General features: G+C 55.9%; 1 protein-coding gene across 1 annotated transcript in view; it reads left to right on the top strand.

Annotated features, from left to right (window-relative positions):
* The window catches only part of ADAMTS3 (ADAM metallopeptidase with thrombospondin type 1 motif 3), a gene marked incomplete at its 5' end in the record, with an annotated part of 86,854 nt that extends 75,083 nt beyond the window's left edge, over positions 1 to 11,771 (top strand). The window contains 7 exons of the mRNA XM_084266961.1: positions 194 to 274; positions 1,928 to 2,091; positions 2,812 to 2,977; positions 4,135 to 4,267; positions 4,530 to 4,737; positions 5,964 to 6,081; positions 11,076 to 11,771. Of these exons, the coding sequence (XP_084123087.1) occupies positions 194 to 274; positions 1,928 to 2,091; positions 2,812 to 2,977; positions 4,135 to 4,267; positions 4,530 to 4,737; positions 5,964 to 6,081; positions 11,076 to 11,641 (1,436 nt within the window). The 3' untranslated portion in view covers positions 11,642 to 11,771. The remainder of the gene's footprint in view (positions 1 to 193; positions 275 to 1,927; positions 2,092 to 2,811; positions 2,978 to 4,134; positions 4,268 to 4,529; positions 4,738 to 5,963; positions 6,082 to 11,075) is intronic.
* Positions 11,772 to 27,893: the final 16,122 nt, after the last annotated feature.

Genomic DNA, 27,893 nt, shown 5'->3' with positions numbered 1-27,893 from the left:
AGAGAAGCAGCACAGGAGGTCCTGTCAAACCCCTTACAAACTATTTGCTCACATTTCCTTCTGCTGCTGCTCGGCTGAGGATGGATGCCCTCTCCTGCAAGTGGAAGCTGGATCACGTAGCGCGCTCCTAACCATGGCTATTCCTTTTTCTTTCCACCTCCTCTCTCCCCATTGACCGCCACACATGCCAAAGGGTACCTTAAGATGTTTGACATCCCTCCTGGTGCTCGACATGTGTTTATCCAAGAAGACGAGGCTTCTCCTCACTTTCTTGGTAAGTGTTTCTCTCCTGGGGTCTGGCTTTGCGGCATGCTGAGAAGCACGGGGCACCCACGCAGAAGAGCCTGAGAAATAGCCAAAACCAAGCATTTGGGTAAATGAGGTCCCAATTCCCTGTGAAGGACAGAGTCCTACAGCAGAACCTCAGTAAACAAACCTTGACTTCTCATTGGACCTTCCTCAAAATGTTAAACCCATCCCAACTTGCAGGCCTCCTAAGGAGAGGTTGTCATTGCATGCCTTTCAATGGGTGCTGCTGGGGTGAAACGCTCTATGAATCAAATTCAGGGTCTTTAATTAATTGCCCCAATTAGCTGTGGATCGTATGGAAGAGCTGTTTCACTGGAAAGAAGATTGGAGAACTTGTGATGTGTTTATAGTCCATTTCATTGCAGGTTTTTCTCACATGGGACAGTTCATTCTGTTGCCCATCAGTTTGTATCTCGCTGCTTTCTGCTTCCTAACACTTAAGGGATTTGGGGATCATGGGAGAGGAGGGGAGGAGATCTTCATGGATTTTAGCTGCCTTTTAATCAGCTCCTCACAGGCCAAAGCAGCGCCTGAGGTATGGACCCTTTGGGGAGAGTTGGAATAGAAAAGAAAGGGGGGAAATAAAAGACACTGACAGTCCAACAGCTGAAACAAAGGGGGAAACTTGGGGGGGTTTAAGTCCAGGATTTTCCTTTTGGACCAAGTGTAGCCTGATAGCAACTTCCAGAGAAGCACAGCTCTGCTTTGGTAGCTACTCACTGAGTACCACAGAGCTCAGGAGGCGTGTGGAGGTTTCTGCACAGTTTTTTTTGCTGTGGTTTATGGCACAGAAGAGAATCCCAGCCTCACCAGGTTGGAAAAGCCCTTTAAGCCCATGGAGTCCAACCATTCCTGTCCTGTGCTGACCCAGATCTCTCAGTACCTCATCTCCCCGGCTGTTAAACACACCCAGGGCTGGGGACTCAGCCCCCTCCCTGGGCAGCCTGTGCCACAGCCCCACAACTCTGCCAGGGAAGAACTTTTCCCTCACATCTAACTAGAAAAAGTGAGTCTGTCTTTCAGACTCCTAACGTGTTGGCTTCCAGTTGGTAACACCAGTGACCCCACACCGTGTGACTCGTTCGGTGTGGTGCAGGGACCCAAAACCAGGTAGTTTCCCAGGGGCTCAAACACCTTTTGGTTCTTTGCCTGTGGATTTTAGCATCTGGTCCATATGTATGTACGCAGAAGGAACTGAAACACAAGATGGAAAAGTTGCTGTTTCCATTATCTGAGGAAAATAAGAGGTGTCTGTCAGGCTGGTGAGCGCTCCCAGTAATGCTGGGGTTGGCCTTACACAGATAAGGTGGTGCTGAGGGTTTGCCCCAAGTTCCTTGGGAAGGAGCTAGAATGGGAGAGGTGCTCATGATGTAGGCATAGGCTTTGGTCTGGTCTAGGTCCCTGAGTGGATAAGGAGGTGCAGAATTGAAGTAAATATGTGAAGGCATCTTGGCATCACACCAGAATGTGGAGGCTGCCCGAGCTGGAGCACTCTCTGGTGTGTTGGGTTTTTTGTGAAAGACCTTCTAGAATTCTCCAGTTGCTTTGCCTGTGCACCCACCCCGATTGCCGAGGCCCTGACGGGAGGCATGGCTGGCACTGTTTCCAATCCTTCCAGCAATTAAGAACCAGGCTACAGGACACTATATCCTCAATGGGAAAGGGGAGGAGGCCAGATCCCGATCCTTCATCGACCTGGGCGTGGAGTGGGAGTACAGCATCGAGGACGACATAGAAACTCTGCACACTGATGGGCCCCTGCACGACGCGGTGGTGGTGCTGGTAGGTTACAGGTCGAGCAGGGGGATGGTGGTGGGTTTGTCTCCTGTAAAAACACACAGCCAGCATGGGGCTTGTGTGAATAAACACCGCTGGGTAACCCCTCCCTGAAAGACACACACCATCGAGATGGGTGATAGCCCAAAGCCCGTTTCTCCTTAGCTGTTACCTGGTCTTGTGAGCTGCTGCCTGTTCTTGCAGCGGTGAGATGTCAATCAGAAGCCCATTATTGCTTTGTGGGACATCAGTAGGACGTTCCCAGTGGCCCAAGAAAGGACAGTGCATGTCAAACCATGTCTGAAACCAACCTGGCTCTTTAGCCAAGTGAATGATGTGGCCACGCCATCCCAGAGGGTGGTGGCCTCAAAATGCACCTTGGGTGAAGTGGATCTGTGTTGGTCTGATGTTAGCTCTAACTGAAGGCAAAACCCAGTATTTCCTCCAGTGAGTTAACTACCATTTCCCCAAATCATAGGGGTGAGAAGGGACCTCCAGAGTCCAAAGCAGGACCCTAGGACAGGTCGCATAGGTCGGTGTCCAGACGGGGCTGGAATATCTCCAGAGAATGAGTCTCCACACCCCCTGGGCAGCCTGTCCCAGGGCTCCCTCACCCTTACTATGAAAAGACACCGACCTCAGAGCCAGCCTTCAGTTTCCTTACTTTGCAAAGGAGTAAATAATAGCTCTGCTTTATGACTGCTGTTTGCATCTGGTTATTGATAGATCATTCCTCGGGAGAATGACACGCGGTCCAGCCTGACATACAAATACATCATTCATGAGGATTCAGTGCCAACCATCAACAGCAACAACGTCCTACAAGAAGAAGTAGATACTTTTGAGTGGGCGTTGAAGAGTTGGTCACAGTGCTCCAAGCCCTGTGGTGGAGGTAAACAGCTGACATAGCACCTGAGGGATTGTCAGAAGTGGAAGAGCATAAGTTGGGGGGAGAAGTGAAAGCTTTAGAGATCCTGGCCTTCCTTTTATTTCTCTTTTAAAAGTGGCTTGTTATTTTGGGTGTCCAAGCTTAAAATATTCTTAAGTGCCTGATTATTCAAAAGCCTGGGAAGAAGTCCAGTTTAAGTGTTTAAATTCAGTTCCCAAAGCCACTTTCATAGGAAAATAGAATGTGTAAAGTTGGAAGGGACCTTCAGAGGTCACCTAGTCCAACCCCTAGTAAAGATATTAAACAGCACCAGTCCCAGCACAGACCCCTGAGGAACATGGCTTGTCACCGTCTTCCATCTGGACTTGGAGCCATTGACCACCACCCTCGATGTGACCACTCAGCCCATTCCTTATCCACTGAACAGCCCACCCATCTAATCCATATCTCTCCAGCTTAGAGAGAAGGCTGTTGGGGGAGATCATGTCAGAGGCCATGCAGAAATCCAGCTCTGCCCTTGTCCATGGATGGAGTCACCCCATTGTAGAAAGCTACTGCATTGGCCAGGCAGGGCTTGCCCGTAGTAAAGCCATGCTGGCTGTCAGGAATCAGCTCCCTGCTCTCCATGTGCCTCAGCAGAGCTGCTGGGAGGATCTGTCCCATCATCTTCCCAGGCACAGAGGTGAGGCTAACGGGGCAGCAGTTCCCAAGGCAGTTCCCAGTTGGAAATGGCCGTGATGTTTCCTCTTTGCAAGCTCAGACTCAGAGTGCTGGTGTGACTTAGGGGTTGTGCTTTGCTCTTATGCAACGAGTGGGGCGAGCTGATGACAAACTGCAACTCCGAGGTGCAGCAGTCGAGCTGGTGACATCATTGTGGCAGCGAAACCACTGCCATGGGACTTGGGTTGATTCTCAGGGCAGCTGGTGGAGGTAACTTCTCCCCTCTCCATAACACAGAGCGTAGACTAAGGTGGTGTAACCATCCCTTCTGGCCTTAAGAGCCTATCTCAGTGCTGTGTTAGAGCATCCGTGGGGTTCAGTGCCCAGCAGCCAGTTGTGAGCAAGTTTAAATACTGGGAACCAGGGGTTAAAACTCTCTTCCAACCAAAACTCGTGCCAGGGACTTGCTTTTCCTGATTTTCCTTCTGAAACATTCCCAGGGTTCCAGTACACCAAATACGGGTGCCGCAGGAAGAGCGATAACAAAATGGTCCATCGCAGCTTCTGTGAAGCCAGCAAGAAGCCCAAGCCCATCCGGAGGATGTGCAACCTTCAGGAGTGCACGCAGCCCCTGTGAGTGTGCCTCCTGTCTCCATATACGCGATAGCTCCGCCTGGTGGGCACGGAAGTTAACCCAAGCCACGTCTGGGAGGGTGCTGACAGCTTGCTAGGCCCAAGTTCCTGCGCTGTGGTTGGGTTCTGCCTGTGTAGGAGGGGTGGTAGATCCGGCAGAGCGGTTCCATCACAGAGCTGGTGCATGCCAAGCACTGCCTGGCCCCAGGATGGAGAATGGGTGGAAGTGGTGATGGAGTGTTCCTCCTCTTTTCCTCCCCAGCTGGGCAGCAGATGAGTGGGAATACTGCACAAAAACCTGTGGGAACTCAGGCTACCAGATCCGGACTGTGCGATGCATCCAGCCCCTCCACGACGGCGCAAACCGCTCTGTCCACTTCAAGTACTGTAGCGGAGATCGGCCCGAGAGCCGCCGGCCCTGCAACCGAGTACCCTGCCCTGCGCCCTGGAAGGCTGGGCCCTGGTCTGAGGTAGGCAGGCTTCAGTCACGAGTAGGCAGCGTGCCTTTGCTCACATCTCATGTGTCCAAAGTCACAGCTGGGAAAGCTCTGGGCTGTAATGGAGAGTTTTCCCAAGCCTGTGAGGCTGCAGCAGAATCCCAGCATCCCAAGGTTGGAAAAGCCCTTTAAGCCCATGGAGTCCAAACTGTCCCTGTCCTGTGCTGACCCAGATCTCTCAGTACCTCATCTCCCCGGCTGTTAAACACACCCAGGGCTGGGGACTCAGCCCCCTCCCTGGGCAGCCTGTGCCACAGCCCCACAACTCTGCCAGGGAAGAACTTTTCCCTCCCAGCTGAGCTGACCCTGCCCTGGGGCAGCTTGAGCCCATTCCCCCTCGTCCCATCTCCTGTCCCCTGGCTGAAGAGACCATCGCCCACCTCTCTGCACCCTCCTGGCAGGGCAGTGGAGGTGGGGAGAAGGTCTCCCCTCAGCCTCCCCTTCTCCAGGCTGAACACCCTCAGCTCCCTCAGCCGCTCCTCAGAGGATTTGCCCTCCAGCCCCTTCCCCACACTGGTTGCCCTTCTCTGGACACGCTCCAGCACCTCCAGGTCCTTCATATGGTGGGGAGCCCAGAACTGGATCCAGCACTCAAGGTGCAGCCTCCTCACTGCCCAGTCCCAGGGGCATAATCCCCTTCCCAGATCTACTGACCACACGATTTTTCATACAAGCCAGGATGCCATTGGCTTTCTTGGCCACCTGGGCAGGTGACGACGTCCAGCTTTGTGGACTCCTCTAGCTCTTCCAGAAGCTGGCAAGGGAAATAGTCACACATCAGATACATGATACAGCCAAACTAATGTTGAATTTTTCCTTGTTTGTCTCCAAGTTGTCCCTTCCCTGCTTCCACAGGCAGCATAACAGTTTCCCCAGCTTGGCTGGTTTGGAATCAGAGAGCTGCTACTTCCTTACAGGGACTCAGGACCAAGCAGCTGACATGGTAAACGCCAAGTGTTCTCTGCCCTCTGTGTTCTCTTTATGTTACATAGTCAAGATGAAGTATCAGCCATGGGAAGAATAACTAGCAAGATTCATTACACGCTCTAAAAATGAATTTAACTGTACAGGAGGCAGGAGAACATCTCCCTGCTCTGCACATTCCCCCTAGCCTGACCCCAACGCCAACCTTGGGCTGCTTTAGAGCTGGGAGATCTTGGTGGGTGTGGAAGCTGAACATCCTTGTGCCTGTTCCACAGTGCTCTGTGACCTGCGGGGAGGGGACGGAGACCCGGCAGATCGTGTGCCGCGCTGGCGACCGGTGCGACGGAGACAAGCCGGAGTCAGTGAGGGTGTGTAAACTCGCTCCCTGTAACGGTAAGAGAACACCCTAAAACCACAGGGGTAGAGGAGGGGAACGCTTCCTCACCAGGTAGCACGGTGATGGGCAGAGATGCTGGACGTGGGATTTCATCCTGGAGTGATGAAGCCTGCAGGGAAAAACCACAGACCTGTGTTCAGTGGTCAGTGGAAGCTGAACTGCTGTGACTTTCCTGTGTTAAACCATGGGAACACAGATGGTGTTAGGTGGGAAGGGACCTTCAGAGGCCATCTCAAACTATGGGAAGAGTTTTCATCCTGCGCTTCAAGCGCCACCTCAGCAGCCCCGTGCTTTAAGCATCACAGAATCCCAAGGCTGGAAAATACCTTTAAGATCATGGAGTCCAACTGTTCCTGTCCTATGCTGACCCATATCCCTATCACTTGGGCTTTTCTTGACCAGCTGCTGTCAAATGGCACCTTTCAGAACCGAGCTGGTCACAATCTTTATGTTTTCTTGGCATGAGATAGGACTGAGTCTCTCTGGCCATAAGTGACCCTCAGAGCCAAGCACTGCTCAGCCCTGGGCCCCACTGATGTGGGGTGTAAGCCATAGCTGGCCTCCTACAGCCCTTCAGAGCTGGAGTAGAGGCCAACCGCTCCATACTTGCTGTGGCTTCCATGTTCTGGGTGTTTGATACACACCCCTGGCAAAGGAAGGGTTTCACGTGCAGGGAGGTACATCACCTAACAAGAGAGGGCTCAGAAACACAGCACCACAGCTATTAAAACAGCGTTAATGAGTGGCCTTGGTGCTGCAGAGCTCTAGCACGTGGTGAGCTTTGGGGAAGCACTCTGAAACAACATCCAGCTGAGTCCCTGAGAGCTTTGAGAAAGCCATGGGGTGCCCCACGCTCGCTCCTCAGCCTCCTCACATCCAGCTCCAACCTGTCAGACTCAGCCATCAGTCTTGGTTTGGGGGAACACAGCCAAAATCTCAGTACTTACGTAGAGAAGGTCTCTGGGCCTGGTCACACTTTGCGTCACTTTGAAGCCTGCGGAGCCTCGGTCGCTGCATGGGCACCAGGCCTGTGGGCTTGGGGGTGGCAGAGGAGTGACCCCTGTGTGCAGGGTTGGTGGGTGCAGTGGTCAGTGGTCATGGACATTGGCTGTAGGTGGGATTTCCTCTCCGCTGTGCAGCCTATGAGCGCTCCTCTTCCCTTGCACATGCATCTGGGTACAGGGGGAGAGCTGCCAGTGCTTGTGCTGTACGTCTGGGCAGAGCCAAGGCTCATAGCATGGAAAAATGAGGACACCTCCCATAGATATGTGACTTAAGCTGTCCCATGGCTCTGGGGTGAGACAGGAGTGGGAGGCAGGGCTTTATCTGGCAGGTACATAGCAATAATTTGAGCAGCAGATGCGTTTCTGTGGTTGTGTCGGGCTCACAGACTCACAGAGTGGTGGGGGTTGGAGAGACCTCTGGAGATCCCCCAGTCCCACCCCTGCCAGAGCAGGGTCCCCTCCAGCTGGCTGCACAGGACAGTGCCCAGGATCACGGGGCTGGGATGTCTCCAGAGATGGAGACTCCCCAACCTCTCTAGGCAGCCTGGCCCAGGGCTCTCCAGCAAAGAAGTTCCTCCTCAGGGTTAGATGGGACTTCCTCTGCTCCAGTTTGTGTCCACGGCCCCTTGTCCTGTCCCTGGGCACCACTGAACACAGACTGACCTGTCCTCCTGAGCCCACCCCTCAAGGGTTTCTCAGCACTGAGAAGATCCCCCTCAGGCTTCTCTTCTCCAGGCTCAACAGACCCAAGTCCCTCAGACTCTCTGCCAGAGAGATGTTCTGGTCCCCTCAGCATCTCCACAGCCCTTTGCTGTCCCCTCTTCAGGAGCTCCCTGTACTTTCTGACCTGGGGAGCTCAGCACCACACACACTATTCCCAGTGAAGCCTCCCCAGCGCAGAGGGCCAGGAGAACCCCAAGATTTTGTGGTACAGGGACAAAAAGATGAGCTCCACCCAAGAACCTGTACAGAGGAGACCCTTGGGAAGCCTTTCAATGAACTCTGCCCGCTTTGCGACACATGGCACAGAGGGAAGAGGGAAGCACGTGCTGTTTGACATCCCAAAACACCAGCTTCCCCAGCAGCTGCACTCAGTCAGCGATGCCCCTGGTGATGCCTCCTCAGTGCCGAAAGCTGAGGGGAAAAACTTGACCCTTAGATTCCAGTAGCTTCATCTTCTAACACTTGCCTAAGGGAGCCGATACGCTGTCTTGTGTCTTCTACTCTTTAGTTCCCCTGAAGCAAGTGCTGAGCTGTGAGAAGGAGGAGTTTTACCGCCAGCAGCAGCGGAAGGATGCGAGCGCTTCCACGCCGCGTAGGAAATGGGTCACTAGGGTGTGCAGAGCTAACCTAAAAAGTAAAAAAAAGGGACTATGTGAGTATGCAGCTCCCAGACTGCACCTACGGCACCTCCTGCGAGTAGATAAGCACAGAACCAAATCTTTGCACCATCACCTGAGTGGGGAAATCGAAACCCTCACGAACCAGGATCCCAACAGTTACCAGGGAGGGAAAAGGGCTGAGTAAGAGAAGGGCAAAAATAAACCAAAGAGCTTGGTGCTCTGTTTTTCTTGGTTCATCACGTTAGGTGATGCTGTTTCACATCCTGACGGAAGTCCCAGTGGTGTAACCAGCCAGCTCCCACAATTTTCCAGCTCAGATGTTGCATTCCCACAGAGGTGGAAGCGTTCTGCAGATGGTGCAAAGATTTGCGTGTCCAGTATGAGCTTCTTCTAGTCTAGATGGATTCTAAATGTGACCCTTGAGCTTCCCGTGCTGAGTTCCTGCTGGAAATAGCCTCACAGTGCCTTCCTGGGGTGCGTGTGTTCCCAGCAACGCTGTGGATTTAATGTGAGGTTTGCTGAGAGCTGACAAACATGTGGCCAAGGAAGCCCTTGGCTTGGGAGCGAGGAAAATCCTCGTCATTCCCTATTTAGGAAGAATCCCAACCCCCACAGAGGTCCCCATGTGTCACTTTACTGGGTTTGGTGGGACTGAGCTGATGGATGCTGATGGAGAGGTCGGGCTGCACTTGGCTGCCTCCCGTTGACAGGTGGTGAGGCACCACGTGTGCACAGGGAAGAAAACACCACGATATGGGAAGCTAATTAAATTTCCAGAGGTTAATAAGCGGCATTACGTGCCGTCTGCTGGTCGTGACTGTGTGGACTGTGTAGTTGCTTGCTGTGGGTGGAGGACTGGACATGGAACAGACCTCCTCAGTGGCTTTTCATGGTATAATTTGGCATACAGGTGGTTAAGTGAAGCCCATCGATGCCGTTTCCAGCCAGCCATGAGATCTCAGGAAAGTTCTGCTGGTGGAAACTGCTTGCTGGTGTGTCCCCAAAGTGCTGGAGTGTTCCTGGATGCCCCATGCTGCAGCCCCTCACTGGGTTTATGTCTGGTGCAGGGTTATGTGTTTGTCAGTTCCCAGTCTGACTCCAGGGTGCTGCCGTAGCAACCGATTCAGGAGACTCAAGGGGGAACAAAGATGCCCCAAACATGTTTCTTGAGAGTCCCAGTTGTGGGGCTGAGCCCAGCATGGCAGAGAGACAGGTCAGGCTGGAACACAGCATTGAAGCACGTGGTCTGTGCTGGAGGGTCCCTGTAGCTGTCTGTGGGGAGGGGGTTACTGCATTATGGATGTGTTGAGGTGAAAATGATGAGAAGCTTATGTGGAAAGCGCTGACCCTGACGCAAGGCTGGACAAGGTGGCCTTCCAAGGTGTCCTTCTGCCTTGCTCTGTTGGGTGTTGGTGCTGCCAAGGCATGGGATACGCCAGACTGTGCAGATAAGGAACTGCACCAGCGAGCAGCAGGCTGGGTGAGATAATTAAGGAAGTATTCAATCTCCTCGTTACCAAATCTGCAAATAGTGCAGCTGCTTGCAGATGCCTGGAGCCAGCTTCCCAGCTTCTTCCATGCCTTGGCGTGGCTCTGTTCAGATACTCACCACGAATTTGACAGCTTGTGTGAAACAAGAGTGAAGTGTTAATTGAAACTCACGTTCCTGAACAGAGGACCCTGCACCTCCCTGTACCCAGGGACCTTGTCCCAGAGGGAGTCAGTGTGACAGGCTGCAAAGTGAGGAACAGAAACACTCGACAGTGCCACCTGCTCATGGGTGTTACAGGTGCTCGGTGTTCACCCCAGTCCTGGTGACGCTAAAGCTTCACCTCTGGGCGCCCAACTTAGCTCATTGCTAAAGCCTCTGTTCTCCTTCCAACTCCCTGCTTTGCTCCTTGGCTCTCTGCTGGTTTAGTCCGACGGTGCAGCAGCCGTCCGGTGTGTGCTCAAAGGAGCGATGGCGTTTTGGGGAGCTCTGACAGATCTTTGACCTCTCCAAGATCTTTTCTCTGACTGAAGGGAATGCCACATGCTTCACTTGGAGGTGTCTTACTGACGTGTCTGTGAGCAGCTTTCTGTTGGTTCTCCAGTTACCGTTAGGCGACTGAAAGACTCGGCTTTAGCCAAACACAGCTTGATCCAGCTCTGTCACAGTTTATTTTAGGAGATCTCAGAGGGCATCGTTAGGAGAGATTGCTTGGGGTTTCACTCCTTCAAGGGTTGGGTTCATCGTTTTTCCAGGGGTAGATTGACACTGTTCTCAGGCTGGAAGCAAGGGTGGGTTTTTGGGGTGGGTGGAACTGCACCCAGCCTGCTATGTGGGAGCTCTGGGAGGTTAGCCCTGGGAATTGTTGTGTGTGGCCCTCCGCAAACGTAACTCACCTTCCCACAGCTCTTCACAGCTGGTGTGTGCAGAAGGTAATGTTTTCCAGGTGACCCCCCCATATCTTTGGTTCCCACCAAGGGTTATGTTTCAGGGTGGTGGTGGGTTCTGTCAGGGATGAAGCATCTCAGGCTCTGCCTGTTTGGTGTCGCCCATCATCCATGACATGTGGGCAGATGCTTGTCAGTGCCTGTCGAAACGCTGGCCAGGCCTTTCCGTGCTCTTCACCGGGTTGACAAGGTGTCTCTGTCTTGCAGATGAGCCCTGTATGGGAGACAAGTCCATCTTCTGTCAGATGGAAGTGCTTGCGCGGTACTGCTCCATCCCTGGCTACAACAAGCTGTGCTGTGAGTCCTGCAGCAAGCGCAGCAGCACCCTCCCACCGCCCTTCCTCACCGAAGCCGCCAAAACTGCAGAGGAAACGATGCTTGATGTGCCACGGGCTTTGATGGCACCAACACCTGCAGTGCCCCACCATGCACAGCTCCTGCCCGGGAGAAGCTCTCTGGACAGGCTTCCTTCTGCGGAGGAGGATATGGATACACTCGTCTCCCCATCCAACACCAAGCCCAGAGGTGGTGAGACTGCACAGTGGAGAGCTTCTCAGGCAAGGAAGACTTCTAGGCGGTTGGCTTTGCTACACCAGTCGCCCACCAACAGCAGCAGCCTCAGGCCCCCTAACGCGCTTGGGTTGGCAGTGGCGGGTCCTGTGCTGCCAGCCAGTAACACCACAGCAGCTCCTCCTCCTCCCAGAACCTCACGGAAGAGCGAGAAGCACGTGGAGAAGAGATGGCCCTTGAGGTCCTCCCCAGTGCAGAGATGAGCGCGAATGTCTTGTGGAGGATCGCCCTTGGGAGAGGCTTTGGTTGGCTCTTTGGGTTCCGTTTCCTGACTTCTGGACGCGATGGTGCATGCTGCTCTCCGCGAGCAGGACGCTGCAGGTCATCCACTCGCTGTCCTTGTAAATACAAAGAACAAGAAGTGCTGGTTCACTTTCTAGTCGCTCCCGTCCTCCTCCCGTGCCGCGTTACCTGGCTGGCTGGAGCATGTCGGAGGAAAGCACCAAAGAGTATTCCCCACAGCGAGCAGGAGCTGCTGCGGGCATCGTTGAGCGCTCGTACAGCAGTGCGGCCCTGACCTCAGCGCTCCCCTCGGGGCTTTTTGGTTTGAAACACCCTCACATGTAGAGGATGCCCCACTGCAAGAGGCACCAAATGTTTACACTACACCAAACACTTTGGTGAGGGGACAGTCGACTCCCTGAGACTTGTATCGCTAATTTATCTCGGAACGGATGCTGTACGAGTGGCTGTTGTGTACATACTGTATAGTGCAGAAAACCAGTATTATTATTATTAATTAATATTGTTATTTTTAAGAGCTCCGTGCAGTCAGACAACCGTTTACCTTTGGTGCACCCCGGACACTTGCTAAGGTGCCTGCCATCGCCTTCTGCCTTACTCACGTTCCCAGAGCCGGTCTGTTAACAGCACGGTGATGAAAGGAGGAGTTCTGTTTCATGCGAGCTGACACCAGGAAAGGGGGTTCAGTGGGGGGTTTCTTGGGGGGGTATCAGCGATACAATGCTTTCTTTTGAAATGGGGGAAAGGAAAAAGGAGGAATGGTCAAGCTGAAGGTGTGGGTCTCCTCACAGCCTCTACAGTAGGCTTAGAAACCGCAGCGTAATTCCAGTCACGGGTTGGGAGAAGGAATTTTGGTGCCTGTGAAGCGAGTGCTGAGCCCCACCACCCACACAGAGGAGGAGCAGCGTGTCCCTTACGTGTCCCTTTGCCAATGAGTCAGCCCAGTGTAGGAAACCACGTACGTTCTGTAGGTACCACCACGGCCTGGAGCAGTGTGAGATCCGCTTTCCAGGCCATCCCATTGTTATTTCCAGAGCTGAAACAGACCTACAGAGGTAGAGCAGGCGCTGGGAAGAAACAGCTGTGGCAAGACTTAAAATACCCATCACTTTCTTTTCCTGCTGGAAGCATTCATTTCAAAGGGAGAGAGGTATTTATTGTTCAGCACCTCCAAATCTCCATGACAGCCCCAGGGCACCTGACTGCAATCACCTACTCGTAATTTATGTCCATAACCATCTTCTTCACAGTCCGCTCTCTCCTGCGCATTGCTGTAAAGTACTTGTATATAGGATGGAGGACTAAAGATATTTATTAAAAGTTGATTTCTGGATAGTATTTTATGTACTAAATCTTTACCCTGAGGGCAGTGGTCTGTTCTTTGTGCCAAGATACCATAGAGAGGTGTAATTAGGTACCTGTACATGCTGTGTCATACAGAGAGAACAGAAATCTAAGCAAACTAAACTACTGTAGAGTAATTGTTGTTCTTATTCTTTAAAACAAACAAAACCAACAACAACAACAAGCCTTCTGACAGTTTTTTTATTACTTAATCGAGGCATCTGGAATTTCTAAACCAGTTATTAAAGTTTCATGGGCAATTTTTGCTTCCCCCTAAATAAAACATCCCAGTGATGGAGCCATGGAAAGACCAGTGAATGCGTAACCCCAAAGTGCTCTGAAGGAGATCGGGACCCCAGAGACAGGGGGCTGGGAACACTTGTAGTGACGGTGTGGAGTCCCTGGGAATGAAGGGGTGAAAACAGTTGTCAGAAGAGTTTGAAAGTAAATGAGACCGTATTTGGGTTACTCCTGTTGGGGAAGTGTGGGGTTGCAGCTCACATCTCGCAGCGTGATCCGGCCCACGGAAGTATTGACCCCTCTGGGAAAGTGCTGCTGCCTTTTCGCGAGGCTTTCGATGGTCCGAAGAGTTCAGAAGGTGAGACGGACAATCCGCAAGCCTCAGACAGACAGGGTGTGTTTCTTTCCTTAAAATTCCCCAGAAGTTCCATTCCGTTTCCTCCCTCTCTCCCTCTTTTCCATATACACAGAATGGATGTAGATAATCCTTATCCCCTCTTGGTTTCTTTCCTCCCCAGTGAACTTCTCCTCCTGCCAAGTGCACACTCGTGATCCCATTTGTAGTACTGGGGAGCAAGAATCAATAAACCCTTTACAGTGACAAGTCTCCCCCGGTCTGATTCCCAGGGGGGTCGGGCCTTTTCCCTCCCAGTGTCCATCTCTTGCCAGGTGAGGAAGGGCCGTTCCTCACCGGCTTGGAGGAACCTTGTTTGAATTAAATATTCCATGGACACTTTTTAAATCTTGGGGTTTCAATATTTACCTTTCTGGTTTGGGGCTGGGGGCAACTTGGGGGCTGGGGACAGCTCCTCTTGGTCTCCTGGGCAACGCTGACATTTCCCACGTGGCGGCACATGGTTGGCTGCCCCCTTGCAGCGTCACCCCTCAAGACTATGATGTCATCACGTGTCACACTCACCCCCACTATAAATTGGGGCGTCGCGGCCGTGGGCCTGGCAGAAGCTGACTATCAGCAGGAGCCATGGCCAGACGCCACCGCAGCCGGAGCAGCCCCAGCCGCCAGCGGAGACCCCGCTCCAGGCGCAGGAGTACCCGGAGAAGGCGGAGGCAGAGCCGCAGGCCTAGACGCACAGGTAGGGGACGGAAAGAGGGGCCCGTCCCCAGGCGCCGTGGGACGTCCCTGGGCTGCGGGCGGTGGGCGGCCGAAGGGCGGCCGGGCAGCAGGGAGCGGGGCAGGGGACTCACAGGCTCCCTTTCTCCCCAGGGCACCGCTCCGCCCTACGCCGCCGTGCCCCCAGGAGGAGGATGAGGCGGCGCAGGAGGAGGAGGTCACTGTAAGCGCACCGGCCGCACCCTCCCGCGCAGGACCCTTCCAGCCGTCGAGGCACCTGCGCTGTGGAGGCGGCACGTGGTCCCCAGGAAGCGGGGGCCGCCTGCCCCAGGACAGCACAGCCTGCCAATAAACACAACATGGCTCCCCTATCACTGTGTCTGAGCTGGGGCTGAGGGGCCTGGGCTGCGCTGAGCTGCGCTCTCAGGGAGGAGGGGAGAAGCTTTGCTCTCGGGGAGGGGGTCTTTGGGAGAAACCCGCCACACCGAGCTCTGGCCCGGAGTCAGGAGGGGAGGACAAGGACCAACGTGGTGTCACCACAATGACCACAATGATGATGATGGTGGCAGGGAGCGACCTCCAGGCTGCTGGGGCCTTGAGAGCATCTGCGGAGGCCTTCGGGCCCAGCTCCCACTCTGCCTTAGGCCTGGCCCAGGAGTCCTGGGTCAGGTTTAGGGCTAAGGAGGAGCCCAGACCGCGCTTTGTGGAGTTGGACTGGGTGCAGTGGCTGCATGGGGTGGGGCTGGGATCAGGCTCATTGTTTCGGGTCACCCCCATGAGAGGCAGAGCCTGACCCTAGGTGTGCTGGCTCAGACAGGAGCCCAAGTGTGGCGTGTCAGGGGCTTGAAACCCGGCTCGTGGGGCCAGTCCTGGGGCTGGGAACAGAGACTGGAGTCTCACCCCTGTTATTCGCAGAGGCGAGGGGTCTAATGTTGCAGTTTTGTGTAGCTGGGTGCTGGGAGAGAAGGGGGCAGCTGCAGAGATGGTGCCTGCAAGAAGCAGCCAGAAGCTCTCTGCAGGTCCCAGAGAGTAAACATCGGCCAATTCAAGGCCGGAGTCGCTGCTGCCCAAGGCCGAGCCCATCAGTGATGGTCACAGCACCTCTGGGAATCACAGTGAGGAGAAGAAACTGCAAGCAGCAGCTTTGTGCCCCCAGAGAACGGAGTGAGAAGATGTAGGAAGCTGTGCAGGCACCAAGGGCAGGGAAGAAGGTGGGGCGGGGAAGAATAAGGCACTCTGAGTGTTGGAGAGAGAGATTCCCCTGCAGCCCATGGAGAAGACCGTGGTGGAGCGGGTCAGGTGTTCCCTCGCAGCCCGTGGGTAAGGATGGGGAGCAGAGACATCTACAGCCTGTGGAAAGCCCAACCCATACGGCAGCAGGTTTGCTGGGGACTTGTGACCCTATGGGGCACCAGGCTGGAGCAGTCAGGGCCCGAAGGTCATAACCCCATGGAAGGAGCCGTGCTGAGGCACTGGGTGAGGAGATGCCTCCCGGTAGGGAGTACAAACACTGCAGAAGGTCATGGAGGACTGTCTGCCATGGCGGGGCGGGGGGGGCCACAGCACCACATGTGCACCAGGTGTGTGGGCTGCAGGTGAAAGGAGGGTATCCTCCCCCTCTGCTCTGCCCTGGTCAGGCCCCACCTGGAGTGTTGTGTCCAGTGCTGGGCTCCCTGGGACAAAACAGCCAGGGATCTCCTGGAGAGAGTCCAGCGGAGGCTACAAAGGGGATGAAGGGCCTGGAGCATCTCCCCTGCGAGGAAAGGCTGAGTGAGCTGGGGCTGTTCAGCCTGGAGAGAAGCAGCCTGAGAGGGGATCTGATCAATGGGGATCAATAGCTGAAGGGTGGCACACAGGGGGACATGGGCAGCCTCTTCTCAGGGTCTGTGGGGACAGGACAAGGGCCGTTGGCCTCAAGTTGGAGCCCGGGAAGTTCCACCCCAATGTGGGGAAGAACTTCTTCCTGGTGAGGGAGCCCTGGGACAGGCTGCCCAGGGGGTGTGGAGTCTCCTTCTCTGGAGAGATTCCAGCCCTGACCTGTCCTAGGGACCCTGCTTTTACTGTGTTGAATTAAATGAAGTGATTAAATTTCCACTTCTGTAGTTGGGGCCATCCTTCTGCAGCTGCCTGTGTGACTTTTACGGTTGTTTTTACCTCCTGTTCTGTCTTGACGTTGCGTTGGGGGGGGGGGGGCACATGCACACCCTGGGGAGAGGGACACCCCCTCTTTGAACTGCTGGTAAATGATAGACACCTTTTTCCCCCCTGCAGTTGAGGGTGAGACGTGCTGGGTGCCGCTTTCTTCAGGGAAGTAAAGGTTTCCTATGAAGGCATCCCCACTGTGTATGAATTCCCAGCTCGCTAGGACCAACCTTGCACATTAAGGATGTTCCCTTGTAAGTTATGGGTGCTGGGACAGGAGGAAACGGGCTCCAGTTGTGCCAGGGGAGGGTTAGAGTGGATGTCAGGAAAAACTCCTTCCCGGAGAGGGTTGTCAGGCATTGGACAGGCTGCCCACGGAAGTGGTGGGGTCTCCCTCCCAAAAGCCGGGTAGATGTGGTGCTGAGGAACGTGGGTTAGTGGTGGGTGGCAGGTTGGGGTGGTGGTTGTACTGGGTAGTCTAAAGGGTCCCTTCCAACCAAGACAGTTGATGATTCCGTGATTAGCAAAGAGGGGAGGAGACCTTCTCACCGCCTCCACTGCCCTGCCAGGAGGGTGCAGAGAGGTGGGCGATGGTCTCTTCAGCCAGGGGACAGGAGATGGGACGAGGGGGAATGGGCTCAAGCTGCCCCAGGGCAGGGTCAGCTCAGCTGGGAGGGAAAAGTTCTTCCCTGGCAGAGTTGTGGGGCTGTGGCACAGGCTGCCCAGGGAGGGGGCTGAGTCCCCAGCCCTGGGTGTGTTTAACAGCCGGGGAGATGAGGTACTGAGAGATCTGGGTCAGCACAGGACAGGGATGATTGGACTCCATGGGCTTAAAGGGCTTTTCCAACCTGGTGAGTCTGGGATTCTGGGAACTGGCTGGCTTCAGAGGCAGGAAACAAGGACTTGGGAGCTCCATAACTGCTCCATCATTGGCCTCCTTTCCCCCGTTATCTCTCTCTCTAGATACATACATCCTAACAAGACATACTTAACTGCTTCTCCTGAGGTTGAAACTCTGTACAAACATTGATGCAGTGATGTAGCCTAAGAGACAATTAATGAATGCAGAGACAGAGTGTATCTTGCTTTCAGCTAAAAAGGATTCTGAACTCTTTGTGTGGGAATGTGGGTTTGAGACGCTGGAGAAAACCACCAAGAGCCTGTGCTGAGGGAGAGGAAGACGTCCAGCCTTCATCCCTGAAGCCCCCCAGAAGAGGCCCGAGTGTCGTTTCCCCGTCCCCGCCCTCCTCCCCCTCCCCCTCCCCCCCCCAGCTGAGAAGGAAACCAGCTGACTGAAGCCCCCATCTCCCAGTCCCTGCCCCCCTGTGCTGTGAGCGGGGGAAGAAGGGAGTGAAATCCTGACTAGAGTCTGCAAAGAAGGGAGTGGTGGGGGCAAAGTGTTTTAAGATCTGGTTGCGTTTGGTTTAAGATCAGGTCACGCTCCTGACTCTGGTTTCACTGTCCTTTTTAGTGTAGTGTAATAAATTAGGTAGTTTCTCTCTTCTTCACTTTGTGTTGAGTCTGTTTTGCCCATGTCATTGCTGACAGGATGACCTCTCCCTGTCCTTATTTTAACTCCTGAGCCTCTTAATATATATTTTCTCTCCTGTCCAACTAAGAAGGGGAATAATAGACAGACTTTGGTGGGCTTCTGGCCTCCAGCCAGGGTAAAACCACCACAGGAGATGGCTCCCCGATAGAGAGGACTCACGCAGGGGAAGCTCGTGGATACGACTCTCTCATGGGTGGCACACTTCTCATTACCTGACTCTGCTGTCACTGGGGTGTAGTTGTAGTGGAATATTCCACTAAATATTCCACTGGGGCAGTTTAAATCTTGGGGTTTCAATATCTACCTTGCTGGTTTGGGGCTGGGGGCAACTTGGGGGCTGGGGACAGCTCCTCTTGGTCTCCAGGGCAACGCTGACATTTCCCACGTGGCGGCACATGGTTGGCTGCCCCCTTGCAGCGTCACCCCTCAAGACTATGATGTCATCACGTGTCACACTCACCCCCACTATAAATTGGGGCGTCGCGGCCGTGGGCCTGGCAGAAGCTGACTATCAGCAGGAGCCATGGCCAGACGCCACCGCAGCCGGAGCAGCCCCAGCCGCCAGCGGAGACCCCGCTCCAGGCGCAGGAGTACCCGGAGAAGGCGGAGGCAGAGCCGCAGGCCTAGACGCACAGGTAGGGGACGGAAAGAGGGGCCCGTCCCCAGGCGCCGTGGGACGTCCCTGGGCTGCGGGCGGTGGGCGGCCGAAGGGCGGCCGGGCAGCAGGGAGCGGGGCAGGGGACTCACAGGCTCCCTTTCTCCCCAGGGCACCGCTCCGCCCTACGCCGCCGTGCCCCCAGGAGGAGGATGAGGCGGCGCAGGAGGAGGAGGTCACTGTAAGCGCACCGGCCGCACCCTCCCGCGCAGGACCCTTCCAGCCGTCGAGGCACCTGCGCTGTGGAGGCGGCACGTGGTCCCCAGGAAGCGGGGGCCGCCTGCCCCAGGACAGCACAGCCTGCCAATAAACACAACATGGCTCCCCTATCACTGTGTCTGAGCTGGGGCTGAGGGGCCTGGGCTGCGCTGAGCTGCGCTCTCAGGGAGGAGGGGAGAAGCTTTGCTCTCGGGGAGGGGGTCTTTGGGAGAAACCCGCCACACCGAGCTCTGGCCCGGAGTCAGGAGGGGAGGACAAGGACCAACGTGGTGTCACCACAATGACCACAATGATGATGATGGTGGCAGGGAGCGACCTCCAGGCTGCTGGGGCCTTGAGAGCATCTGCGGAGGCCTTCGGGCCCAGCTCCCACTCTGCCTTAGGCCTGGCCCAGGAGTCCTGGGTCAGGTTTAGGGCTAAGGAGGAGCCCAGACCGCGCTTTGTGGAGTTGGACTGGGTGCAGTGGCTGCATGGGGTGGGGCTGGGATCAGGCTCATTGTTTCGGGTCACCCCCATGAGAGGCAGAGCCTGACCCTAGGTGTGCTGGCTCAGACAGGAGCCCAAGTGTGGCGTGTCAGGGGCTTGAAACCCGGCTCGTGGGGCCAGTCCTGGGGCTGGGAACAGAGACTGGAGTCTCACCCCTGTTATTCGCAGAGGCGAGGGGTCTAATGTTGCAGTTTTGTGTAGCTGGGTGCTGGGAGAGAAGGGGGCAGCTGCAGAGATGGTGCCTGCAAGAAGCAGCCAGAAGCTCTCTGCAGGTCCCAGAGAGTAAACATCGGCCAATTCAAGGCCGGAGTCGCTGCTGCCCAAGGCCGAGCCCATCAGTGATGGTCACAGCACCTCTGGGAATCACAGTGAGGAGAAGAAACTGCAAGCAGCAGCTTTGTGCCCCCAGAGAACGGAGTGAGAAGATGTAGGAAGCTGTGCAGGCACCAAGGGCAGGGAAGAAGGTGGGGCGGGGAAGAATAAGGCACTCTGAGTGTTGGAGAGAGAGATTCCCCTGCAGCCCATGGAGAAGACCGTGGTGGAGCGGGTCAGGTGTTCCCTCGCAGCCCGTGGGTAAGGATGGGGAGCAGAGACATCTACAGCCTGTGGAAAGCCCAACCCATACGGCAGCAGGTTTGCTGGGGACTTGTGACCCTATGGGGCACCAGGCTGGAGCAGTCAGGGCCCGAAGGTCATAACCCCATGGAAGGAGCCGTGCTGAGGCACTGGGTGAGGAGATGCCTCCCGGTAGGGAGTACAAACACTGCAGAAGGTCATGGAGGACTGTCTGCCATGGCGGGGCGGGGGGGGCCACAGCACCACATGTGCACCAGGTGTGTTGGCTGCAGGTGAAAGGAGGGTATCCTCCCCCTCTGCTCTGCCCTGGTCAGGCCCCACCTGGAGTGTTGTGTCCAGTGCTGGGCTCCCTGGGACAAAACAGCCAGGGATCTCCTGGAGAGAGTCCAGCGGAGGCTACAAAGGGGATGAAGGGCCTGGAGCATCTCCCCTGCGAGGAAAGGCTGAGTGAGCTGGGGCTGTTCAGCCTGGAGAGAAGCAGCCTGAGAGGGGATCTGATCAATGGGGATCAATAGCTGAAGGGTGGCACACAGGGGGACATGGGCAGCCTCTTCTCAGGGTCTGTGGGGACAGGACAAGGGCCGTTGGCCTCAAGTTGGAGCCCGGGAAGTTCCACCCCAATGTGGGGAAGAACTTCTTCCTGGTGAGGGAGCCCTGGGACAGGCTGCCCAGGGGGTGTGGAGTCTCCTTCTCTGGAGAGATTCCAGCCCTGACCTGTCCTAGGGACCCTGCTTTTACTGTGTTGAATTAAATGAAGTGATTAAATTTCCACTTCTGTAGTTGGGGCCATCCTTCTGCAGCTGCCTGTGTGACTTTTACGGTTGTTTTTACCTCCTGTTCTGTCTTGACGTTGCGTTGGGGGGGGGGGGGCACATGCACACCCTGGGGAGAGGGACACCCCCTCTTTGAACTGCTGGTAAATGATAGACACCTTTTTCCCCCCTGCAGTTGAGGGTGAGACGTGCTGGGTGCCGCTTTCTTCAGGGAAGTAAAGGTTTCCTATGAAGGCATCCCCACTGTGTATGAATTCCCAGCTCGCTAGGACCGACCTTGCACATTAAGGATGTTCCCTTGTAAGTTATGGGTGCTGGGACAGGAGGAAACGGGCTCCAGTTGTGCCAGGGGAGGGTTAGAGTGGATGTCAGGAAAAACTCCTTCCCGGAGAGGGTTGTCAGGCATTGGACAGGCTGCCCACGGAAGTGGTGGGGTCTCCCTCCCAAAAGCCGGGTAGATGTGGTGCTGAGGAACGTGGGTTAGTGGTGGGTGGCAGGTTGGGGTGGTGGTTGTACTGGGTAGTCTAAAGGGTCCCTTCCAACCAAGACAGTTGATGATTCCGTGATTAGCAAAGAGGGGAGGAGACCTTCTCACCGCCTCCACTGCCCTGCCAGGAGGGTGCAGAGAGGTGGGCGATGGTCTCTTCAGCCAGGGGACAGGAGATGGGACGAGGGGGAATGGGCTCAAGCTGCCCCAGGGCAGGGTCAGCTCAGCTGGGAGGGAAAAGTTCTTCCCTGGCAGAGTTGTGGGGCTGTGGCACAGGCTGCCCAGGGAGGGGGCTGAGTCCCCAGCCCTGGGTGTGTTTAACAGCCGGGGAGATGAGGTACTGAGAGATCTGGGTCAGCACAGGACAGGGATGATTGGACTCCATGGGCTTAAAGGGCTTTTCCAACCTGGTGAGTCTGGGATTCTGGGAACTGGCTGGCTTCAGAGGCAGGAAACAAGGACTTGGGAGCTCCATAACTGCTCCATCATTGGCCTCCTTTCCCCCGTTATCTCTCTCTCTAGATACATACATCCTAACAAGACATACTTAACTGCTTCTCCTGAGGTTGAAACTCTGTACAAACATTGATGCAGTGATGTAGCCTAAGAGACAATTAATGAATGCAGAGACAGAGTGTATCTTGCTTTCAGCTAAAAAGGATTCTGAACTCTTTGTGTGGGAATGTGGGTTTGAGACGCTGGAGAAAACCACCAAGAGCCTGTGCTGAGGGAGAGGAAGACGTCCAGCCTTCATCCCTGAAGCCCCCCAGAAGAGGCCCGAGTGTCGTTTCCCCGTCCCCGCCCTCCTCCCCCTCCCCCTCCCCCCCCCAGCTGAGAAGGAAACCAGCTGACTGAAGCCCCCATCTCCCAGTCCCTGCCCCCCTGTGCTGTGAGCGGGGGAAGAAGGGAGTGAAATCCTGACTAGAGTCTGCAAAGAAGGGAGTGGTGGGGGCAAAGTGTTTTAAGATCTGGTTGCGTTTGGTTTAAGATCAGGTCACGCTCCTGACTCTGGTTTCACTGTCCTTTTTAGTGTAGTGTAATAAATTAGGTAGTTTCTCTCTTCTTCACTTTGTGTTGAGTCTGTTTTGCCCATGTCATTGCTGACAGGATGACCTCTCCCTGTCCTTATTTTAACTCCTGAGCCTCTTAATATATATTTTCTCTCCTGTCCAACTAAGAAGGGGAATAATAGACAGACTTTGGTGGGCTTCTGGCCTCCAGCCAGGGTAAAACCACCACAGGAGATGGCTCCCCGATAGAGAGGACTCACGCAGGGGAAGCTCGTGGATACGACTCTCTCATGGGTGGCACACTTCTCATTACCTGACTCTGCTGTCACTGGGGTGTAGTTGTAGTGGAATATTCCACTAAATATTCCACTGGGGCAGTTTAAATCTTGGGGTTTCAATATCTACCTTGCTGGTTTGGGGCTGGGGGCAACTTGGGGGCTGGGGACAGCTCCTCTTGGTCTCCAGGGCAACGCTGACATTTCCCACGTGGCGGCACATGGTTGGCTGCCCCCTTGCAGCGTCACCCCTCAAGACTATGATGTCATCACGTGTCACACTCACCCCCACTATAAATTGGGGCGTCACGGCCGTGGGCCTGGCAGAAGCTGACTATCAGCCGGAGCCATGGCCAGACGCCACCGCAGCCGGAGCAGCCCCAGCCGCCAGCGGAGACCCCGCTCCAGGCGCAGGAGTACCCGGAGAAGGCGGAGGCAGAGCCGCAGGCCTAGACGCACAGGTAGGGGACGGAAAGAGGGGCCCGTCCCCAGGCGCCGTGGGACGTCCCTGGGCTGCGGGCGGTGGGCGGCCGAAGGGCGGCCGGGCAGCAGGGAGCGGGGCAGGGGACTCACAGGCTCCCTTTCTCCCCAGGGCACCGCTCCGCCCTACGCCGCCGTGCCCCCAGGAGGAGGATGAGGCGGCGCAGGAGGAGGAGGTCACTGTAAGCGCACCGGCCGCACCCTCCCGCGCAGGACCCTTCCAGCCGTCGAGGCACCTGCGCAGTGGAGGCGGCACGTGGTCCCCAGGAAGCGGGGGCCGCCTGCCCCAGGACAGCACAGCCTGCCAATAAACACAACATGGCTCCCCTATCACTGTGTCTGAGCTGGGGCTGAGGGGCCTGGGCTGCGCTGAGCTGCGCTCTCAGGGAGGAGGGGAGAAGCTTTGCTCTCGGGGAGGGGGTCTTTGGGAGAAACCCGCCACACCGAGCTCTGGCCCGGAGTCAGGAGGGGAGGACAAGGACCAACGTGGTGTCACCACAATGACCACAATGATGATGATGGTGGCAGGGAGCGACCTCCAGGCTGCTGGGGCCTTGAGAGCATCTGCGGAGGCCTTCGGGCCCAGCTCCCACTCTGCCTTAGGCCTGGCCCAGGAGTCCTGGGTCAGGTTTAGGGCTAAGGAGGAGCCCAGACCGCGCTTTGTGGAGTTGGACTGGGTGCAGTGGCTGCATGGGGTGGGGCTGGGATCAGGCTCATTGTTTCGGGTCACCCCCATGAGAGGCAGAGCCTGACCCTAGGTGTGCTGGCTCAGACAGGAGCCCAAGTGTGGCGTGTCAGGGGCTTGAAACCCGGCTCGTGGGGCCAGTCCTGGGGCTGGGAACAGAGACTGGAGTCTCACCCCTGTTATTCGCAGAGGCGAGGGGTCTAATGTTGCAGTTTTGTGTAGCTGGGTGCTGGGAGAGAAGGGGGCAGCTGCAGAGATGGTGCCTGCAAGAAGCAGCCAGAAGCTCTCTGCAGGTCCCAGAGAGTAAACATCGGCCAATTCAAGGCCGGAGTCGCTGCTGCCCAAGGCCGAGCCCATCAGTGATGGTCACAGCACCTCTGGGTATCACAGTGAGGAGAAGAAACTGCAAGCAGCAGCTTTGTGCCCCCAGAGAACGGAGTGAGAAGATGTAGGAAGCTGTGCAGGCACCAAGGGCAGGGAAGAAGGTGGGGCGGGGAAGAATAAGGCACTCTGAGTGTTGGAGAGAGAGATTCCCCTGCAGCCCATGGAGAAGACCGTGGTGGAGCGGGTCAGGTGTTCCCTCGCAGCCCGTGGGTAAGGATGGGGAGCAGAGACATCTACAGCCTGTGGAAAGCCCAACCCATACGGCAGCAGGTTTGCTGGGGACTTGTGACCCTATGGGGCACCAGGCTGGAGCAGTCAGGGCCCGAAGGTCATAACCCCATGGAAGGAGCCGTGCTGAGGCACTGGGTGAGGAGATGCCTCCCGGTAGGGAGTACAAACACTGCAGAAGGTCATGGAGGACTGTCTGCCATGGCGGGGCGGGGGGGGCACAGCACCACATGTGCACCAGGTGTGTTGGCTGCAGGTGAAAGGAGGGTATCCTCCCCCTCTGCTCTGCCCTGGTCAGGCCCCACCTGGAGTGTTGTGTCCAGTGCTGGGCTCCCTGGGACAAAACAGCCAGGGATCTCCTGGAGAGAGTCCAGCGGAGGCTACAAAGGGGATGAAGGGCCTGGAGCATCTCCCCTGCGAGGAAAGGCTGAGTGAGCTGGGGCTGTTCAGCCTGGAGAGAAGCAGCCTGAGAGGGGATCTGATCAATGGGGATCAATAGCTGAAGGGTGGCACACAGGGGGACATGGGCAGCCTCTTCTCAGGGTCTGTGGGGACAGGACAAGGGCCGATGGCCTCAAGTTGGAGCCCGGGAAGTTCCACCCCAATGTGGGGAAGAACTTCTTCCTGGTGAGGGAGCCCTGGGACAGGCTGCCCAGGGGGTGTGGAGTCTCCTTCTCTGGAGAGATTCCAGCCCTGACCTGTCCTAGGGACCCTGCTTTTACTGTGTTGAATTAAATGAAGTGATTAAATTTCCACTTCTGTAGTTGGGTCCATCCTTCTGCAGCTGCCTGTGTGACTTTTACGGTTGTTTTTACCTCCTGTTCTGTCTTGACGTTGCGTTGGGGGGGGGGGGGGCACATGCACACCCTGGGGAGAGGGACACCCCCTCTTTGAACTGCTGGTAAATGATAGACACCTTTTTCCCCCCTGCAGTTGAGGGTGAGACGTGCTGGGTGCCGCTTTCTTCAGGGAAGTAAAGGTTTCCTATGAAGGCATCCCCACTGTGTATGAATTCCCAGCTCGCTAGGACCGACCTTGCACATTAAGGATGTTCCCTTGTAAGTTATGGGTGCTGGGACAGGAGGAAACGGGCTCCAGTTGTGCCAGGGGAGGGTTAGAGTGGATGTCAGGAAAAACTCCTTCCCGGAGAGGGTTGTCAGGCATTGGACAGGCTGCCCAGGGAAGTGGTGGGGTCTCCCTCCCAAAAGCCAGGTAGATGTGGTGCTGAGGAACGTGGGTTAGTGGTGGGTGGCAGGTTGGGGTGGTGGTTGGACTGGGTAGTCTAAAGGGTCCCTTCCAACCAAGACAGTTGATGATTCCGTGATTAGCAAAGAGGGGAGGAGACCTTCTCACCGCCTCCACTGCCCTGCCAGGAGGGTGCAGAGAGGTGGGCGATGGTCTCTTCAGCCAGGGGACAGGAGATGGGACGAGGGGGAATGGGCTCAAGCTGCCCCAGGGCAGGGTCAGCTCAGCTGGGAGGGAAAAGTTCTTCCCTGGCAGAGTTGTGGGGCTGTGGCACAGGCTGCCCAGGGAGGGGGCTGAGTCCCCAGCCCTGGGTGTGTTTAACAGCCGGGGAGATGAGGTACTGAGAGATCTGGGTCAGCACAGGACAGGAACGGTTGGAGTCCATGGGCTTAAAGGGCTTTTCCAACCTGGTGAGTCTGGGATTCTGGGAACTGGTTGGCTTCAGAGGCAGGAAACAAGGACTTGGGAGCTCCATAACTGCTCCATCATTGGCCTCCTTTCCCCCGTTATCTCTCTCTCTAGATACATACATCCTAACAAGACATACTTAACTGCTTCTCCTGAGGTTGAAACTCTGTACAAACATTGATGCAGTGATGTAGCCTAAGAGACAATTAATGAATGCAGAGACAGAGTGTATCTTGCTTTCAGCTAAAAAGGATTCTGAACTCTTTGTGTGGGAATGTGGGTTTGAGACGCTGGAGAAAACCACCAAGAGCCTGTGCTGAGGGAGAGGAAGACGTCCAGCCTTCATCCCTGAAGCCCCCCAGAAGAGGCCCGAGTGTCGTTTCCCCGTCCCCGCCCTCCTCCCCCTCCCCCTCCCCCCCCCAGCTGAGAAGGAAACCAGCTGACTGAAGCCCCCATCTCCCAGTCCCTGCCCCCCTGTGCTGTGAGCGGGGGAAGAAGGGAGTGAAATCCTGACTAGAGTCTGCAAAGAAGGGAGTGGTGGGGGCAAAGTGTTTTAAGATCTGGTTGCGTTTGGTTTAAGATCAGGTCACGCTCCTGACTCTGGTTTCACTGTCCTTTTTAGTGTAGTGTAATAAATTAGGTAGTTTCTCTCTTCTTCACTTTGTGTTGAGTCTGTTTTGCCCATGTCATTGCTGACAGGATGATCTCTCCCTGTCCTTATTTTGACTCCTGAGCCTCTTAATATATATTTTCTCTCCTGTCCAACTAAGAAGGGGAATAATAGACAGACTTTGGTGGGCTTCTGGCCTCCAGCCAGGGTAAAACCACCACAGGAGATGGCTCCCCGATAGAGAGGACTCACGCAGGGGAAGCTCGTGGATACGACTCTCTCATGGGTGGCACACTTCTCATTACCTGACTCTGCTGTCACTGGGGTGTAGTTGTAGTGGAATATTCCACTAAATATTCCACTGAGGCAGTTTAAATCTTGGGGTTTCAATATCTACCTTGCTGGTTTGGGGCTGGGGGCAACTTGGGGGCTGGGGACAGCTCCTCTTGGTCTCCAGGGCAACGCTGACATTTCCCACGTGGCGGCACATGGTTGGCTGCCCCCTTGCAGCGTCACCCCTCAAGACTATGATGTCATCACGTGTCACACTCACCCCCACTATAAATTGGGGCGTCGCGGCCGTGGGCCTGGCAGAAGCTGAGTATCAGCCGGAGCCATGGCCAGACGCCACCGCAGCCGGAGCAGCCCCAGCCGCCAGCGGAGACCCCGCTCCAGGCGCAGGAGTACCCGGAGAAGGCGGAGGCAGAGCCGCAGGCCTAGACGCACAGGTAGGGGACGGAAAGAGGGGCCCGTCCCCAGGCGCCGTGGGACGTCCCTGGGCTGCGGGCGGTGGGCGGCCGAAGGGCGGCCGGGCAGCAGGGAGCAGGGCAGGGGACTCACAGGCTCCCTTTCTCCCCAGGGCACCGCTCCGCCCTACGCCGCCGTGCCCCCAGGAGGAGGATGAGGCGGCGCAGGAGGAGGAGGTCACTGTAAGCGCACCGTCCGCACCCTCCCGCGCAGGACCCTTCCAGCCGTCGAGGCACCTGCGCAGTGGAGGCGGCACGTGGTCCCCAGGAAGCGGGGGCCGCCTGCCCCAGGACAGCACAGCCTGCCAATAAACACAACATGGCTCCCCTATCACTGTGTCTGAGCTGGGGCTGAGGGGCCTGGGCTGCGCTGAGCTGCGCTCTCAGGGAGGAGGGGAGAAGCTTTGCTCTCGGGGAGGGGGTCTTTGGGAGAAACCCGCCACACCGAGCTCTGGCCCGGAGTCAGGAGGGGAGGACAAGGACCAACGTGGTGTCACCACAATGACCACAATGATGATGATGGTGGCAGGGAGCGACCTCCAGGCTGCTGGGGCCTTGAGAGCATCTGCGGAGGCCTTCGGGCCCGGCTCCCACT

The sequence above is a fragment of the Gallinula chloropus genome (assembly GCF_964237585.1).
Source record: "Gallinula chloropus genome assembly, chromosome: 7".
In the NCBI taxonomy this organism is placed as follows: domain Eukaryota; kingdom Metazoa; phylum Chordata; class Aves; order Gruiformes; family Rallidae; genus Gallinula; species Gallinula chloropus.
The sequence above is the reverse complement of the archived record's forward strand: the minus strand, read 5'-3'. Positions and strand labels throughout refer to the sequence as shown.